Source organism: Schistocerca americana, chromosome 2, assembly GCF_021461395.2.
Source record: "Schistocerca americana isolate TAMUIC-IGC-003095 chromosome 2, iqSchAmer2.1, whole genome shotgun sequence".
Lineage (NCBI taxonomy): Eukaryota > Metazoa > Arthropoda > Insecta > Orthoptera > Acrididae > Schistocerca > Schistocerca americana.
The window spans coordinates 282,897,227-282,913,411 of record NC_060120.1 but is presented as its reverse complement, the minus strand read 5'-3'; the positions used below and the strand labels follow the sequence as shown (position 1 = coordinate 282,913,411).

Genomic DNA, 16,185 nt, shown 5'->3' with positions numbered 1-16,185 from the left:
TTCAGTTTAGGCTGTCCATGTACAGAACCTTACTAAAGTCGTCTGTATTACTCTTTCTGTGAGTGAAGCTTTCACAGTGCAGGCAAACAGCTCAGAATGCCTGTCGGACATTGAAATTATACACAGTATACATGACTGTATGCAGGCTCGATACGCCTCGCGATGCTGCATGTGGCCACTATTTAAAAACTGTTTCGTCTAGATTGGAAATAGATATGGCTCTGCCTTCATCCATAAAGTAACTTCCTTATGTTGGCCACATTTCTCAAGCAGCCTAGCCTACCAGACGTAAATTAGCCTGCGACTATATTTTTCAGTGCAAACACGACGAATGCGTTAGTTAAATTCCAAACATCATATAAATGCGACATTTGTGAAAAGATCGCAAATCCATTATTATGTAGAGGTGTGAGGCTGTAAAATGTGAATTTATCGCTATTTTTAACAGATGGCGATCAAAATCGCTCGAGGAAGAACTATGTTCCATGTGTGCGCGCCGTGGGCACACACAGCGTGCAGCGACGTAGTGGAAAACGCATCCGCAGTTGTCGGGCAGGAGCGCGACAAGGAATGCTACACCGGCGCGAAAGCGCTGCGAACAGCGGCCTCAGTGTCCTATTGGGACGCCAGGTGAGACGAGGTCGAGGTACGATTTTAAACGCTGCGGCGGTCGCGATGCGTCGTTTTTTGCGCCACTGTGGGGTCACGTGCCGCGTTGTGACTGGGTCACGCAAATTGTTTTCTAAACTGGAAAGTAGGGACATTTGTCTCTTCCTAACGACTTACATTCTCGCCGAATTTCAAACTTACAATTATTCTTTCTCATGTTTGTATGTAAGTATCTTGCTACAAAAGACAGCTACATTCTGTATTTTTCTTATAGTATTTCTGATTCTATAGGCGACTACTATAGAAGCGCTTATTGCTTATTGTAGTCTTCAACGCAATAACTGGTTTTATGCAGCTCTGCATGTTGGTATATCCTGTGCAAATGGCCTCATATCTAAATAACTGCTGCGCACAACATACGCTGAACCTGCTTATTGTATTCAAACTTTGGTCTCTCCCATATTTTTATTCTCCTCGTATGAGCCTATCCCTTCTTTTAGTCGAGTTCTCCTGCAAAGCCCTTTTCTCTCTGTTGTGATGTAGAACCGGTTTGTTATTTGTCCGATTTTCCCATATGATTTTCAGCATTCTCTTGTAGGACCACGTTCCAGTTTCTTCTATTCTCTTCTTATCTGGACCGTTCATTGTCCACATATCACTACAACATGGGGTATCATCTAGTACAGGACTGGACACCGTGGTTTTTGTGGAAGGAGAGTGTAAACACTGTATATATCCAAAGGCGATCTTTGCTTTTCTGTGGAGAGTATGCATCGTCCCGAAAAATGCTCCTGCAACACGACGACGCTCACGCTCATACATTCCAGACAAATACCTTTAGGAAATATTTCGTTACCCGTGATAAGGAATTTCTCTTTTTCATGAAACTCTTTTATTGCTATCTCAGTGTACATTTTGTATCCTCCGTAGTTTTGTCTTCATCAGTTACTTTGCTGCCCATACAGGAAAATTCATCTACAACTTCTACTGTTTGAGTTCCTGGTCAAATTCCCTCAGCATTGACTAATTTAATTCGACTGCACTCCATTACGGTCATTTTACAGTTGTTAGTGTCTATCATTTAACATTTTTTTCAAGACGCTACTCGTTCTGCTGAGCTAGTCTTACAAGTCCTATGCGTTCTTTGACAGAATGTCATGGGCGAAGCTCATTTTGTATATCTCCTCCATGAACCTTAGTTCCCTTTCGCTCTCAGTATTTTACGATTTCAGAATTTGAGAGAATAAATTTCAATCTAACATCGTGAAATGCTTATTCTCAAAATGCAGGTGCTTTCTATTTCAGTTGTAGTGCGTAGTGGTATGTAATGCGGTGAATTTTAATGCTAGTTGCAGAAACGGCCTAGACGGAAGGCGACAGTTCGTGTGCTCCGTGCATTATTTGCGTTGCCGGCGGCGGGCAGTAGCGCCTTGGCTCCGCCCCCGGTGACTGACAGTGACTGAGTGAGTGAGCCGGCTGGCTGGCGTATCGACCGGCGGGCGCGGTGCCATGCATTACTAACGCCGCGCGGCGCAGCGCTGCGAACCTCTGCCTCTGTCCCTGCCCCTGCCTCTCTCACTGGCCGACCTCGTGGTGCTCTGCTGCTACTGTATAGCTGATACATCGCCTTCCGGCTGTCCAGATGGATAATAAATTGACGTGGCACCGGCTTGTGCGTAGGTCAACCAAAAAGCTAGGTGTGCCTGCTTTGCAATTACGAACCTTTTTCGCTGTACTGACCTACAGACGAAATTGCTCGCACCGGTAGCATACTACCATTCAGTTATGTCCTATGGTATGTAGTCTTCTGAGTTATTACAGTTGAAGTGAAAAACGTACGAGGGGCGTTCCATATTGAATTACACCTTCTTTTTTCCCATCATTCATGATGCGCCATTCGACTCATCATTACAAGTAGTAGTACTTTAGTCTAGCCGCAGGTGACAGAACAGTCACTAGAAGCGTAAACCGTGGGTTACTGCAGAAGGTGGGTGTAAACACTGCGGATATTCACAGGCGATTGTTAGCTGTGTGGTGAGAGTGTACATCGTCCCGAAGAGCGCTTTTGCAACACGACTACGCTCACACCCAGGCGAGTGACCCCTCATGATTATCACGTATTGGAGGCTACGAAGAAACCTCTGTCCGACATCGCGTCGCAGACATCCTTGAACCGCGAGCGGTTGGCCTAAGTGGGTGCAACAGACTCCAGAAATGTGGTTCGAGGAAGGCTTACAGAAGTTAAAGCGGCCAAGTGAGGGGAATACTGTGGGTGTGACACTGACTGGAACCCCACTTCAGTGATAGCATCCGTGGTTTTGCGTCTGGTATGGGGACTAGAGTAGTTATTGCACGAGCACCTTCCGTGACGGTGCACACACTCCATTTACTGCCAACAGTCGCTGTGAATTTCTCTTGTGTTCACTCCCTCCTTTCACAGGAGCCACGTCGTCCAGCGCCGTCCTTGATGGTCTACGCAGTGATGGTCGTGTGCCACCTACGGTTAGACAGAAATGCCACATTCTTGCAACTGTAATGACGAGTCAAATGGCGCGCTGTGAACGATGGGAAAAAATAAAGTGTAAATCAGTGTTGAACGACCCTTGTATTAATTCTACAGAAACATTGAGTCAGAATATTGTGTAATGTTGACGATCGCGCATCTTGCAGAAGCTCGTTCAGTGGTGTAAAACATGTTCGATTTCAGACAATGTTGCTTACCAACTTACAAAAATCGCGTCTTTGCAATTCTTAAAACGATATTCTACCATAAATTGCCGTAAGATATATGGAATAAGTCTGAACGGGATGCAAGACCAGTAGGTTTTAGCGACACCGCAGGGAGGATGTCCAAACTACTCGCAGGAAGGTGCTGTAGTAGCTTTTTAATATCCATCGTCATCCGCTATTGAATCAGATTAGTCAGTCTGTGTGTGAAGAAACGAAATTAACAAGTTTGCTCGAAAGACAGAGCACTTTCACTGACAGGCTGCTCGTTACTACTTTAAATCAGTGAATGAGCATAAAAATGTGCTCGAGTCATCAGCAGTGTAGGAATTGCAGGCTTACAAGGGTTTTTGGAAAAATTTCGAAACAGGTGAAAGTGATTGCGACGCACAAACACCGAAATGCGTGTTGGGGTTATCTATGTTTGCAGGCACGAGATTGAGGCAATACTGATGATTTTTCAAGTAATTCATACACATCTGCGCGCGCGGCTATTGCGTGGCTAATGTTTGATTACATTTTTAAGTCATATAAAACGAACCTACCTTCATGAGGTGAATTCTGAGCTATTCATTTGCTCTCCCTTTGTACCACTACCTTTAAGCTGATACAGCAATCGTCCAGAAATCATAGATACGGAGCAAGCGAAGCATCTGTTGATGAGGGTGTCATCTCTGTTCCTTGTGCTTAGGACAAAACAAACATAGCTATCAAGCCAAATAATTAAGTAATCTTTAACAAGCTGTATTATACTTCTTCTAAGAAGAAGCGCAATGAATAAAGATGGTCCGAACATACTGTAACTTACGAGTAATCGTTCTAGAATGCATCAATGTTCTTCCACTCACGCGTTTCGCTTGTTCGACTATAATTAGAACTGGTGTTCTTTATGTGACATTAAATACGTTTATTACAGATGTCCGCATGCAACGTTTAGTTAGCTGCACGAGATGAAGATCTGTTAACGAATTCTGTCACGTCGTAATGTGCATCAGATGTTTACTATGTCAAATTCACCAATACCACAATAAAAAGACGTTAAAGAAGTGCTATAATCTAATTTTGCTTTTGTACTCGATATAGCATGTTGCTTCTTCTCAAACGGTATGTTTATTAGGAAATGTTCTAGTATAGGGCGTGGAGGCGGAAATTATTGCACGAGAATTAAGACCCACTTAAACAAGACCTGTTAGCTACAGCAATCTTCTGGCGAATTGTAATTAAAACAGAGACTGTTTATGCTCTGCCTCGGTCCAAAGAGCATCTCGGAATAACTCGTGAAGTCATTTACTCTAGCGGAATTACCGGTCTGCCTGGAGTATACTGGATGTAGATCCAGTGTTAAATCTTGAAAGTAATTTTATATTGCTCTGCGGAGGAAGGGGAATTGAGAACATCTTGCGAGTGCTGTATTTTATACTTTATTTTGTTTACGTTTCTATGGAAAAGTTTGAGTTGCCGCAGTGTTAGGCGGTCATTGTTGCGGCAGCCATTTGAATTTCGCGGTTCAAATGTGGCAACAGCGCTGCAAGCTGTCACGAATCTTCTCTCGCCGTGTAGACAATAACATTGCTGTTGGAAAGGGAAGTTTATTGTCCGCTGAAAACTCTGAAGATTTACAATCTGGCAGAGCAACTCCTAGCAGAATTTGGCTGCTTCGCTTCTGTCGTCGCCTGAGGTGATGCTTGCGTCGAGTGGAGGTGATGTCGCCGAATCTTTGGTCCGAAACTGCGGTTAGCGCCCGTGTCGCGCCAGCGCTAACTGGTGGTGCACACACATTTTCGGCTTTTAGTGTGAGCGACCGCGGACGGAGTCGCCGATGGCCTGCCGCAGTCAAGTGAGTGGTCACGGTGCCCGCACCGCGGCGCGTCCTAATTCCTGATCCGTCAAATTACTCGCCGCCCCGCGCCGGAAGTCCTGCGCAGCCGCCTGTTACCGCCTCTGCTTGCTCGAGCCCATTGCTCGTGAAGGCTGCAGCAGCCTCGTATAACGCGCGCGCTGCACTGGTCACGCGAGGGATGACTGACCTACTGGCTGGCGGGAGCAGCGCGAACTCGAGGCCACTCGTCGAGCTGCCCTCCCTGCTGGAGAGCTACTCGTCTGTATCGGATGGCGTCCGCGCTATTTCAACGAGGCGCCTCTGTTACTACAGGCGCGGGACCATTTGACGTTAGGTAGTTCAAATGGCTCTGAGCACTATGGGATTTAACATCTGTAGTCATCGCTCCCCTAGAACTTAGAACTACTTAAACCTACTAAACCAAGGACATCACACACATCCATGCCCGAGGCAAGATTCGAACCTGCGACCGTAGCGGTCGCGCGGTTCCGGACTGAAGCGCCTAGAACCGCTCGGTCACACCAGCCGTCCGTCAGGTAGTAGCAGTCATTCTCCTGTCCATGAACAAAAATCTCGCTATAGACAGTCTCAAATGTTCACGCATAGCCTTACCGTGCACTATCCATGAGTACAGTTACAAAACCAATAGCCGGCCGGAGTGGCCGAGCGGTTCTAGGCGCTGCAGTCTGGAGCCGAGCGACCGCTACGGTCGCAGGTTCGAATCCTGCCTCGGGCATGGATGTGTGTGATGTACTTAGGTTAGTTAGGTTTAATTAGTTCTAAGTTCTAGGCGACTGATGACCTCAGATGTTAAGTCCCATAGTGCTCAGAGCCATTCATGTCAATTTGAACAAAACCAATAACAAAAACATATCTTTTGCTGACGTAATGAGGTTTCGACATTACATGATGTTTAAATACCTTACATAATAATTAAATACGATATGTGGCATTTATTTTCTCGTTTGCTGTTTCGCATGGGGCACTGAGGGGGGAGGGGAGAGAGAGAGAGTGAAGTCGTCCTATCCACGGATAACTGCAAACACTATAACGGAAAAAATGCGATGTAGACAATTACATTTGTACAAATAAAAACGCCAGTGGCAGAAAACTTGCTCGATAAAATAAAGGTGTAATAAAATACATTAGCTTAGTGATCTTACCTCACAACTACGTGCGTATAACGGATTCTGCTGTGGCTTCTCGTACCTGTAATGTACCACTTACGTGAGTCTCAGTTGTTGAATGGCAGGCGGCGGTTCCAAAGGTCTGGGTTTCGACCCAAGGTCAGTCGTAAGAATTTTGTCTGTCGGTTATCAATTGTCGTCTCTGATAGTGATTGATATTGTGAAAAATGAAGAACCGCGACGTTATTCCTTACAACAAGCTGGGAAAGTCATTTCAAAGTTCGGAGTACGACGAGGGCATAGTACCTCCAGTATGAACGTGTCCAGTAAAGCACCCCACTATTCAACCAACCGTTTTTAGTTTTATCAGTACCCGTGTTCGTTTTGTTATCTTTTATGGCGGAAAAACAACTAAGATCATTCACGTCCATGTCAGAACCGTAGAACACTAAGACGAAAAAGGAGTTAAAAGCGACTTAATGTAAATATCTTTATCGTGCTTATTCTGATACCGTGTTCTCAGGAATTGGACACCTGTTGAAACTTTCGTTTAAACACACACTATTAGGTGCAAAGCATTTGCCCTACAAAGAGAGGCGGACGGTTGGTGCTGTTCCGTACTCTGTTTATGATCTCTGATATTATTGTGTGCAATATTTCGTTTGACCACAATGAATACATTGTGCACCCATGACCTAAATACAACGAAATTTTGAACTTTGTGTTGCTGAAAACCTAATTTCCTGTTGCATTCGTTTCAGGTGAGTACCACTGGCAGAAGCAACATGATTGTCGAGAATCAGTCTTGCCTGCTAGTACATCGTAAGTACTAAAGACGTTTATTTATGTGCCATATTTCTGAAACAAATGGATGTATATGTATCACATCGTTTAACCTTAGTAGTACAAATGCATTTTCCATTACACGCATTACCAGAGGGGGGAGGGGTATTTTATGCCCCCTAAAATTACAAAAAAACAAATTCATTAATTAGTGTATAATTATGTTAAGAATATACTTTTTAAAGAGATAGTGATGTGTAACTAGTGTCCAGAACCTGAAAATACTTTTGGCAGACTCTTTGCAATATTAACGCACTTCCAGTAACGTGTACTACCTGCTTTATGAACATCACAAAAAATTTCAAAGCTGCAAATTTCGTGCATTGTTGTTGACCTTTTCTCTGAGCATACCTTTTAAAGAGATACGGATGTGTAAACTTGCTCTTGGAAATATTGAAAAAACATTCTTTGGTCAAGGTGACATCTACTTAGATTTAAATTTTTGAGTTAAGTTTAACTGAAAAACTTAAAGCATGGAATCCGGTGGAAGAATTTATTTAAAACAATAATTTTCCTTGAAATTTTTAAAATACAAAGTAACAAACTAAATTGCAATATTTTCAAAAGGTGAACATAAAGTAACCCCCGCCACCCTCATTGGTATTGCGAGGTTTAAAGAACTGCTGAAAAGGCATCGTTGCTGTAAAAACTGTACCACGCGATTTGTTCGCAGAATAGTGGAGCATCTTTGCTGGTAGAGGGGTACCTCGACTTCACTTAGAAACTGTAATGTAAAAATTTCGTGTTACTGGGTAACATTTGTAAGTTCCTCAACGCATCTTTTACTGTAGCGGCAAGATTCGAACCATAGTAGAATTTTATATTAAATGAATGTGAGTGAAAGTCAAGTTCGTAATATGTAACATTATACTCATTACGTTTCAACAATCAAGGCACGCAATCCAGTAGCGGTTTCGTTGAACCGAAAACTTATAGATGGAAACGTCGCTGCTACAGGGGAAATCTGGAAACAGCTCGCTGCTGATTCTCGCATTTGCCTTTCGCTGTGCGTAGGAAGGGACGTTTCACCGACGAGAACTTTTCGGGAAGGTTGGCAAAAATTGACTGAACATGTGCGCGATCGCCGTAAACTTTGGAAACTTCTTTTGTGTTTGATTTGGAGGTTCAATGGAGCTTTCTGTTCAAAGAAAGTCAACCGGTTAGTTCTTTGGTGCGCATTGTTTTCAACCGCCACTGGGTGAATGGCGCGGTGCCTGGAGGGTAAACGGCGAATGTCACGGTCGCTTTGTGGCGGCAGCGAAAGAAACGGGTGTCGGTGTGGTAGCGGGCGCCGGTCAGTGACCCGTGCCGAGATGGAGCTGTCGAGTCGCTGTGCGGCGTTTTGCCCGCCGGTCCGGTGAAGCACGAGCGAGCGCGCTGGATTCCGTCACACGGCCTCCGCTCCGTGTCACGGACACGTGCCATGTCGAGGCAAGAAGCCCGGACACGCCGTACCGAGGCCAATTCCATTAAGGCTGCAGTGGAGAAAAAGTGTGCCGCCCCGGGCGACTCTTTTCGTCAGGTTGACGGGGCCGCAGTCGTGGCGGTCACTGCAACTGATCGTATTGCCGCTTAAGAGCTCACGCAGTGGCCTGCATTGCGTTGAGGTGTATATAACTTGCCTGCCGTCTGGTCAGTTCGTCAGTCAGCTAGGCTAGGCGCGATTATTAGCCAGCGTTCAGCTCTCCTGAACGGCGAATTATTTCCCTAGTTACGTCTCAGATAAACAATGACGCTCAATTCAGATTCGAAAATACCCAAAATATTTCTGATATGACTGATCGCAGAGACGTGGACAGCTGAAGACAGCCGGCCGCGGTAGCCGAGCGGTTCTAGGCGCTTTCCTCCGGAACCGCGCGACTGCTACGGTCGCAGGTTTGACATCCTGCCTCGAGCATGGATGTATGTGATGTCCTTAGGTTAGTTCGGTTTAAGTAGTTCTAAGTTCTAGGGGACTGATGATCTCAGAAGTTAAGTCCCATAGTGCTCAGAGCCATTTTTGAGCTGAAGACATGTGCTGGAAAAACGAACTAACCCTCAAACGCTTGACATTGGTCTCACCCCTAAATATCAAAGTTCCCATACCCAGCAACAGATAGCAATACTTATCTCTTAAGTCCACGTTTCAGCGCCAGAACCCTGCCGCTGTGGTTTGAGGAGCATTATAGTGAATTCACGTTGATGTCTCGGTCTCCAAATTCGCTTGCCGTAAATCCTTTGGGAACCCACCTATGTCGCTATCGGGCGCCATCACCGCGTGCACAAATCAGCGGTCCGTTATTTATCCGAATTACATGACCTGTGCCTAGACATCTAATGCCACATACCTCCATAAACCATCCAACAAACTGTCGGATCCCTGATACACAGAATCCGTTCAAATGGCTCTGAGCACTATGCGACTTAACTGCTGAGGTCATCAGTCCCCTAGAACTTAAAAGTACTTAAACCTAACTAACCTAAGGACATCACACACATCCATGCCCGAGGCAGGATTCCAACCTGCGACCGTAGCGGTCGCTCGGCTCCAGACTGTAGCGCCTAGAACCGCACGGCCACTCCGGCCGGCACACAGAATCAGTGATACATTTCGTTCCAAAGACGGACAAACAAGGTATTAAGCAGGTGGTCATAATGTTTTAGCTCAAGAGTGTATCAGATAACATGAATGATGGAAGCCTCGTAGCATGAGAACTTTTTGGCGGGTTCACGAGTGATAGGACAGTCACAGGGGAAACGTGGAATTTGACAGTAACAGAGCATATTGTTTAATTATTTGCCGCCAGACCGATCAGTTGGTGATGCAGCTTCTTTGAACAGCGAATTCTTCCATTTCTGCCGATCTTGAGCTTCCCATTGTCATTCAATACAGCTATCTGTCTTGAGTTTCTGGGTCCCGGCGGAAGTTCGAGTTCTCCCTCGGGCGTGGGTGTATGTGTGTTTGTCCTTAAGATAATTTAGGTTAAGTAGTGTGTAAGCTTAGGGACTGATGACCTTAGCAGTTAAATCCCATAAGATTTCACACACATTTGAGTTTCTGTCCGTTCGTCATTCACTTGGTCTTTTTTGGTATATTAGGCTCCAATCTAGTACTTGTTTGGTCCATCTGCCATCTTTTCTTCGAGCAACATGACCATCCCACTGCCGTTTCATGATATTCGCTCTTTGCTTTACATTGAAGATCTTTGTTGTACTCTCGATATCATCTGTATTCTTTCCATGTTTCTTTTTATAGATCAACAATGATCTTTCCATTTCTCTTTGGGTTACTGTCAGTTTTTAAGAATGAACACAATTAATGTCCCATGTTTCACAGCCACTGGCAGTATACATTGGTCAAAAACTCATTCGGCTCAGCCGACATCTTAGTCTTCAAAACTGAAGATGGTTCAAATGGCTCTGAGCACTATGGGAGTCAACTGCTGAGGTCATTAGTCCCCTAGAACGTAGAACTAGTTAAACCTAACTAACCTAAGGACATCACACACATCCATGCCCGAGGCAGGATTCGAACCTCCGACCGTAGCAGCAGCGCGGTTCCCGACTGAAGCGCCTAGAGCTGGTCGGCCACAACGGCCGGCTGAAAGTCATCACAGCGTAAATATGTAGCTCAAAGTCGAAAAAATTGTGCACGTGAGCAGTGTGATTTTCTACAGCGGCCAACAAATGTAGCTTCGGGGTTGCTCACCGGCTCATAAAAGTAAATAAACCTCCTTCATATTGTTTACTGCCTTACACTGTCTTTGGGAAATGTCGGGAACAGTAGTTTTGCAGTAAAACTGAGCTGTGGCATGGTGGCCATGAAGAGCGCGGCGCCGTGATTTACGTAGGGAAGTGCCAGCCAGCCAGGCAAGGAGACCAGTGGTGGCCACGAGGCGGCGCGGCGCTGCTGTTATTACAAACAGTATTTACGAGCCGGCCGATTCCGGGAAGAGATTGCAGCGTGCCCTGAAACACGGCGGGCGCGCTTTTTGTTCCTCTAACGCCGCAACGTGCACCCGCGGACGGGGCGGGATGGACGTGCGAAACAGCCGGAACGTGGGGCATCACTTGTTTACGCTGTCTGGTGCTGCGGGACCCAGCTGTCGAGGCGCGGTGCCAACAAACGTCTCTGTCGGCCCACCTTTTCCGTTGACTGCAAGAATATCGTAGGATCGGCATTTCGGTACTGTCGCAAGAAATACGATGACGATCGTGAAGTTTATTATTGTACTTGCCTCTGAAAACGCGTCACATCTCTTCCTGATCCTATGTAACTTGCCTCCCACCATACCCCTTCCCCTCCTTACCAACCCCCACACTGAAAAATATTCTAACTTCACCTCCTCCATACTTTATTTTATCGCTAATAATGCTAATTCACTGGCTTTCACCAAGAAATTTTTTTTATGACTTGACATTTTTCAGTCTAAAAATTAGTTTTCACCGCGTGAAGAAATTTGTACGCGTTAACTAGATGATTATAGTAAATACAAAGTCAAAAACAGCAGTCTACGTCGTGATATTATGTTTCAGATACTAGATCCACCGCTGTTAACTCATTAATGATGTATTAGTGTGACGGAAGTGAATGAAAGTATGGTTCTACATTAACGCGCTATATGAATGGCTTTGCTATCCGTCAAGTGGAAATTCTCTCTCTCTCTCTCTCTCTCTCTCTCTCTCTCTCTCTCTCGCTCGTCTGTCTGTCTGTCTCTTTCTGTGTGTGTGGGGGGGGGGGGGGGGGGTTGTGTGTGTGTGTGTGTGTGTGTGTGTGTGTGTGTGTGTGTGTGTGTGTGTGTGTGTGTGTGTGTGTGTGTTCGTGTGTCGAATTTGTCGTCTGCGATTACCCTATAAGTGATACTTTCAGTGTCTACGCACCGTGTAATCTCGTTTTTCCCCTTTTTTCAAGTATTAAAATCGCCAAGAAAATGCGTAACTTGTGAGTGTAGCTGAGCAGAGTTCGCTCTGCGTCAACAACGCCGCTCACGTGGTGGCCGGAGTTGGTACACACTAACTTGCTAACAAGGGAACCTCCCCATCGCACCCCCCTCAGATTTAGTTATAAGTTGGCACAGTGGATAGGCCTTGAAAAACTGAACACAGATCAATTGAGACAACAGGAAGAAGTTGTGTGGAACTGTGAAAAAATAAGCAAAATATACAAACTGAGTAGTTCAAAGGAAGATAAGCAACATTAAGGACGATGGGAACGCAGGAGCGCCGTGGTCTCGTGGTAACGTGAGCAGCTGCGGAACGAAAGGTCCTTGGTTCAAATCTTCCATCGAGTGAAAAGTTTAATTTTTTATTTTCAGTTTATGTGACAAACTCTTATGTTTTCATCACTTTTTTTGGGAGTGATTATCACATCCACAAGAAAACCTAAATCGGGCAAGGTAGAAGAATCTTTTTACCCATTCGCCAAGTGTACAAGTTAGGTGGGTCGACAACATATTCCTGTCATGTGACGCACATGCCGTCACCAGTGTCGTATAGAATATATCAGATGTGTTTTCCTGTGGAGGAATCGGTTGACCTATGACCTTGCGATCAAATGTTTTCTTTTCCCATTGGAGAGGCACGTCCTTTCGTCTACTAATCGCACGGTTTTGCGATGCGGTCGCAAAACACAGACACTAAACTTATTACAGTAAACAGAGATGTCAATGAACGACCGGACAGATAATAACAATGCAAAAATAAAGAAAGTAAAATTTTCAGTCGCGGGAAGACTTGAACCAAGGACCTCTCGTTCAGCAGCCGCTCACGCTACCACGGGACCACGGCGCTCCTAAATTCACATAGTCCATTATGTTGCTTATGTGGCCCATGGACTACTCAGTTTGTATATTTTGCTTATTTTTTCATAGTTCCACACAACTTCTTCCTGTTTTCTCAATTGATCTGTGTTCAGTTTATCAAGGCCTACCCACTGTGCCAACTTATAACTAAATCTGAGGGGGGTGCGATGGGGAGGTTCCCTTGTAAGCACCGCCTCTCCCTTTGATCTAAACCGCCAGCTATTGGCTCATTCTGAGGACACCGGCTGTAATTATCAGTGCGTACATCACAGCCACAAATAGATTATTAGAACTGACGTTGCCTCACATTCCGAATTACGCTTCTGACCCAGTTTTTACGCAGTGAGATGTTAGTCTAGTCGTCGACTTGAGCAACGTATGTCACTGCTTTAGAGCAGCTGTGAGAAGTCGTATCAGTGCGTGCGTGGTTTTACTCTCTTTCCTGTGTTTCTACAGGTGTCGGTGATAGGCCGTCCATGGTTTAATTACTCGTATGTTTGATTCGATTGCAGATTGTTGCAAACTGCAGGACTAGCACTTAGCTGCGCATAGTATTAGCATGGCTACAGAAAACCAATTATCCGATCTACGTACATACTCCGGAAACCTCCATACTGTGCGTGGCGGTACTTTGTGCCACTCCTAGTCATTTCCTTTCCTGTTCGACTCGCATATGGATAGCGGGAAAAACTACTGTCTATATCCTTCCATACAAAACAGAATTTATCTTATGTACCCCGTCCTTAAGCGAAATAGACGGTGGCGGCAGAAGAATCGTTTTGCAGTCGGCTGCAGATGTCGGTTCACGAGGTATGTGCACTTGTTCATCTTCGCTATTCTAAAACATCTCTTCTACTCACAGGGTTCCGGCGATGGCGCAGTCGTAAGAGTTACGACTGTGAGCAGTATGACATCATTCGCCGAACTTTCTGGACAGAGGCTGTACGCTTCGTCCGTCGATCTTTCTATAGGCACACCGGGCCCCCTCTATTCATCTCGTGCCTGTTGAATAATGTGATGTATCAGTATAATGTAATAGCTCAGGTACCTTTCAAATATCACCAAACTGCTGCATCCTATCTGGCTGTAACTTAAATGAAGGAAAGGTCACCGCATTGTGACTTAAGTACTTTTTTGGGAGACTTAACTGTGAACATTTTAAACTTGTGAACTGGCGAATGGGCAAAGCTGTGTTTTTCCTCCAAGGAATGTAACACTTTTTGAAGGACATCATCTCAACGCCAGTGACTGTTACTAGCGTAAAGATGATGTCCTTCAAAAAGTTTTGTACAACTGTGAATCCCAGCTACAACAAGGATGTAGCACTAGTTGCGATCCTATGAGTTAGTGTCGTACGGAGTGGCACAAACATTCGAATGATGACATCCTATTAGCCAACAGAAAGGTGGTGTAGCAAATTTATCTATTTGCATCTTGGAGATGATATTGCGTCTCAGACAAGTTGCTGACAACAGACAAGGTGACTAGAAGAAGAGAACTGCTGTCTGTGAAATACGAAGGGGAAGGCAGATTAGCGTTTTTCGAGCTTTTACGGGGAAAAATCAAACATTTGGTCTTGTCAAAAACCCTTGGTAACTTAGGATGGCTCATTGCACCGCCCAAAGAGGTGTGGCTTGGACAGGGTACAAATGGAAGCTTGTTCTTTCCTATAACGATTTTAGAAGTGATTTACAGCTCCGACAAACGTAACGTTTACATCGAATTTAGAGACAGCGCAGAACGCGTGCAACATTCCAGTATTGTAATGATAGTACTGTGTAAGCAGCAAACACCATCTGCGGACGTACAGATCTCCACGCAATGGGCAAAAGTTTTTTGGTGGCATGGAAATTTGAAGATGAGATTATTTTCCCTTTCATTCTGCTAATTCTACTGCCATTTGCGTTTATTTCCTTTCTGGGGAAGACAGTAGTCGTCCTCGAAGAGCTTATTTGTGAAAAACGTGCCATAAGGTGAAGGCATTACAGTAATGCTGTGGCCCCATGTTCCTTAGGTCGTGAATCGTGTTTCAGATGTGTGAGATTCTTTTGGAAGTCGTAATGCAGTTACACCAAATTGCACGGTAGTTCTAGTGAAGGAGATGACTCTATTTAAGAGTGACCAAGTAAGCAGAAAAACTAATAAATGATTGCAAGCTACTGTGTTGGCAGTTAGAATGACAACATACAACCATAGTAATTAGTGTCTGTTCACGTGTCTGAGCTGTTACACATCTACAGAAACTATTGTCGAATGTGTGTGTGTCATACAGGCCAGATTTACAATGTACTTAAGTCCACTATATCTAATTAAATCTTAAATTATATTCCCTTGTAGGTGATTTCAAAATTAATGAAATCCATTATGGTTACATAATGTGGGATATCTCGCCGGATTCCGTAATTGTTTAAGAAGTTTACTATACGAAAGCTACGTTGTTATGCACCAGCATTGCTTGACGATAATTTGTACAGCTGGGCGTATTCTCGTCACATAATTCCCTGTGGATTTACGGCGTTGTGATGCAAATTATGGCTGCCGATGTTTCTCTCTGACGCCTGAGTTCGGTTTTTCGTTTTTCTCACTTCGAATACGAAATTAGATCGTCTCTTACGGCTCCATGCGTGTGTGTTCTCGGAAGATGAGGCGGCGTTAATTACCGTGCCTGGGGGAACAGGTAATAGGTTTCGGAAACTTCGTATGCAGTGTGGGGCCTTTCAGGTGAGGTGATTCCGCACCTATCAGAAATACGACGTGCCCTAATAGCTGTCAAGAATTAAAGAAACATGGTCGTTAATTGTCTTCCTTCTTTCGTTCCTAGCGGCCGGTTTGCGCGTCGGTCCGTTTTTTTCCAAAACTGCTTCTTCATATTTCGGTTTTTTTTTCTTAACGGTTTACATGAATGTTTAATAGGGCGGCACTATTTTTGTGAAAGGCGATAATGAAATAGCGTTTGTAACACCCATTACCTCTGTATCCATCTCTCATGAGGTGTGTGTGTGTGTGTGTGTGTGTGTGTGTGTGTGTCGAAACTGATGGTAAATTTTCCGTTTCAGAAACATTGGAAAATTAGTTCTAAAAAATCTGTTTGTTTATGAAAAGCACTCCAGAGCGCCTTTGGTCAAGTGGTTCGGAATAATGTTCAGGCAGTCCACAACTATCGTGGTGTCTTCGATTTCTACCACAGATCCCATGGAAACCCAGGCGAATGTCTCCCGCAGAATAATAATGCGCTCCCCCCTCAGTCTGTTTCCGTGGC

General features: G+C 44.8%; 1 protein-coding gene across 1 annotated transcript in view; it reads left to right on the top strand.

The window, feature by feature from the left end:
• The window catches only part of LOC124593962 (protein pangolin, isoforms A/H/I/S-like), a 251,504-nt gene extending 244,368 nt beyond the window's left edge, over positions 1 to 7,136 (top strand). The window contains exon 4 of the mRNA XM_047132310.1: positions 7,065 to 7,136. Within this exon, the coding sequence (XP_046988266.1) occupies positions 7,065 to 7,136 (72 nt within the window). The remainder of the gene's footprint in view (positions 1 to 7,064) is intronic.
• The last annotated feature ends 9,049 nt before the right edge of the window (positions 7,137 to 16,185 follow it).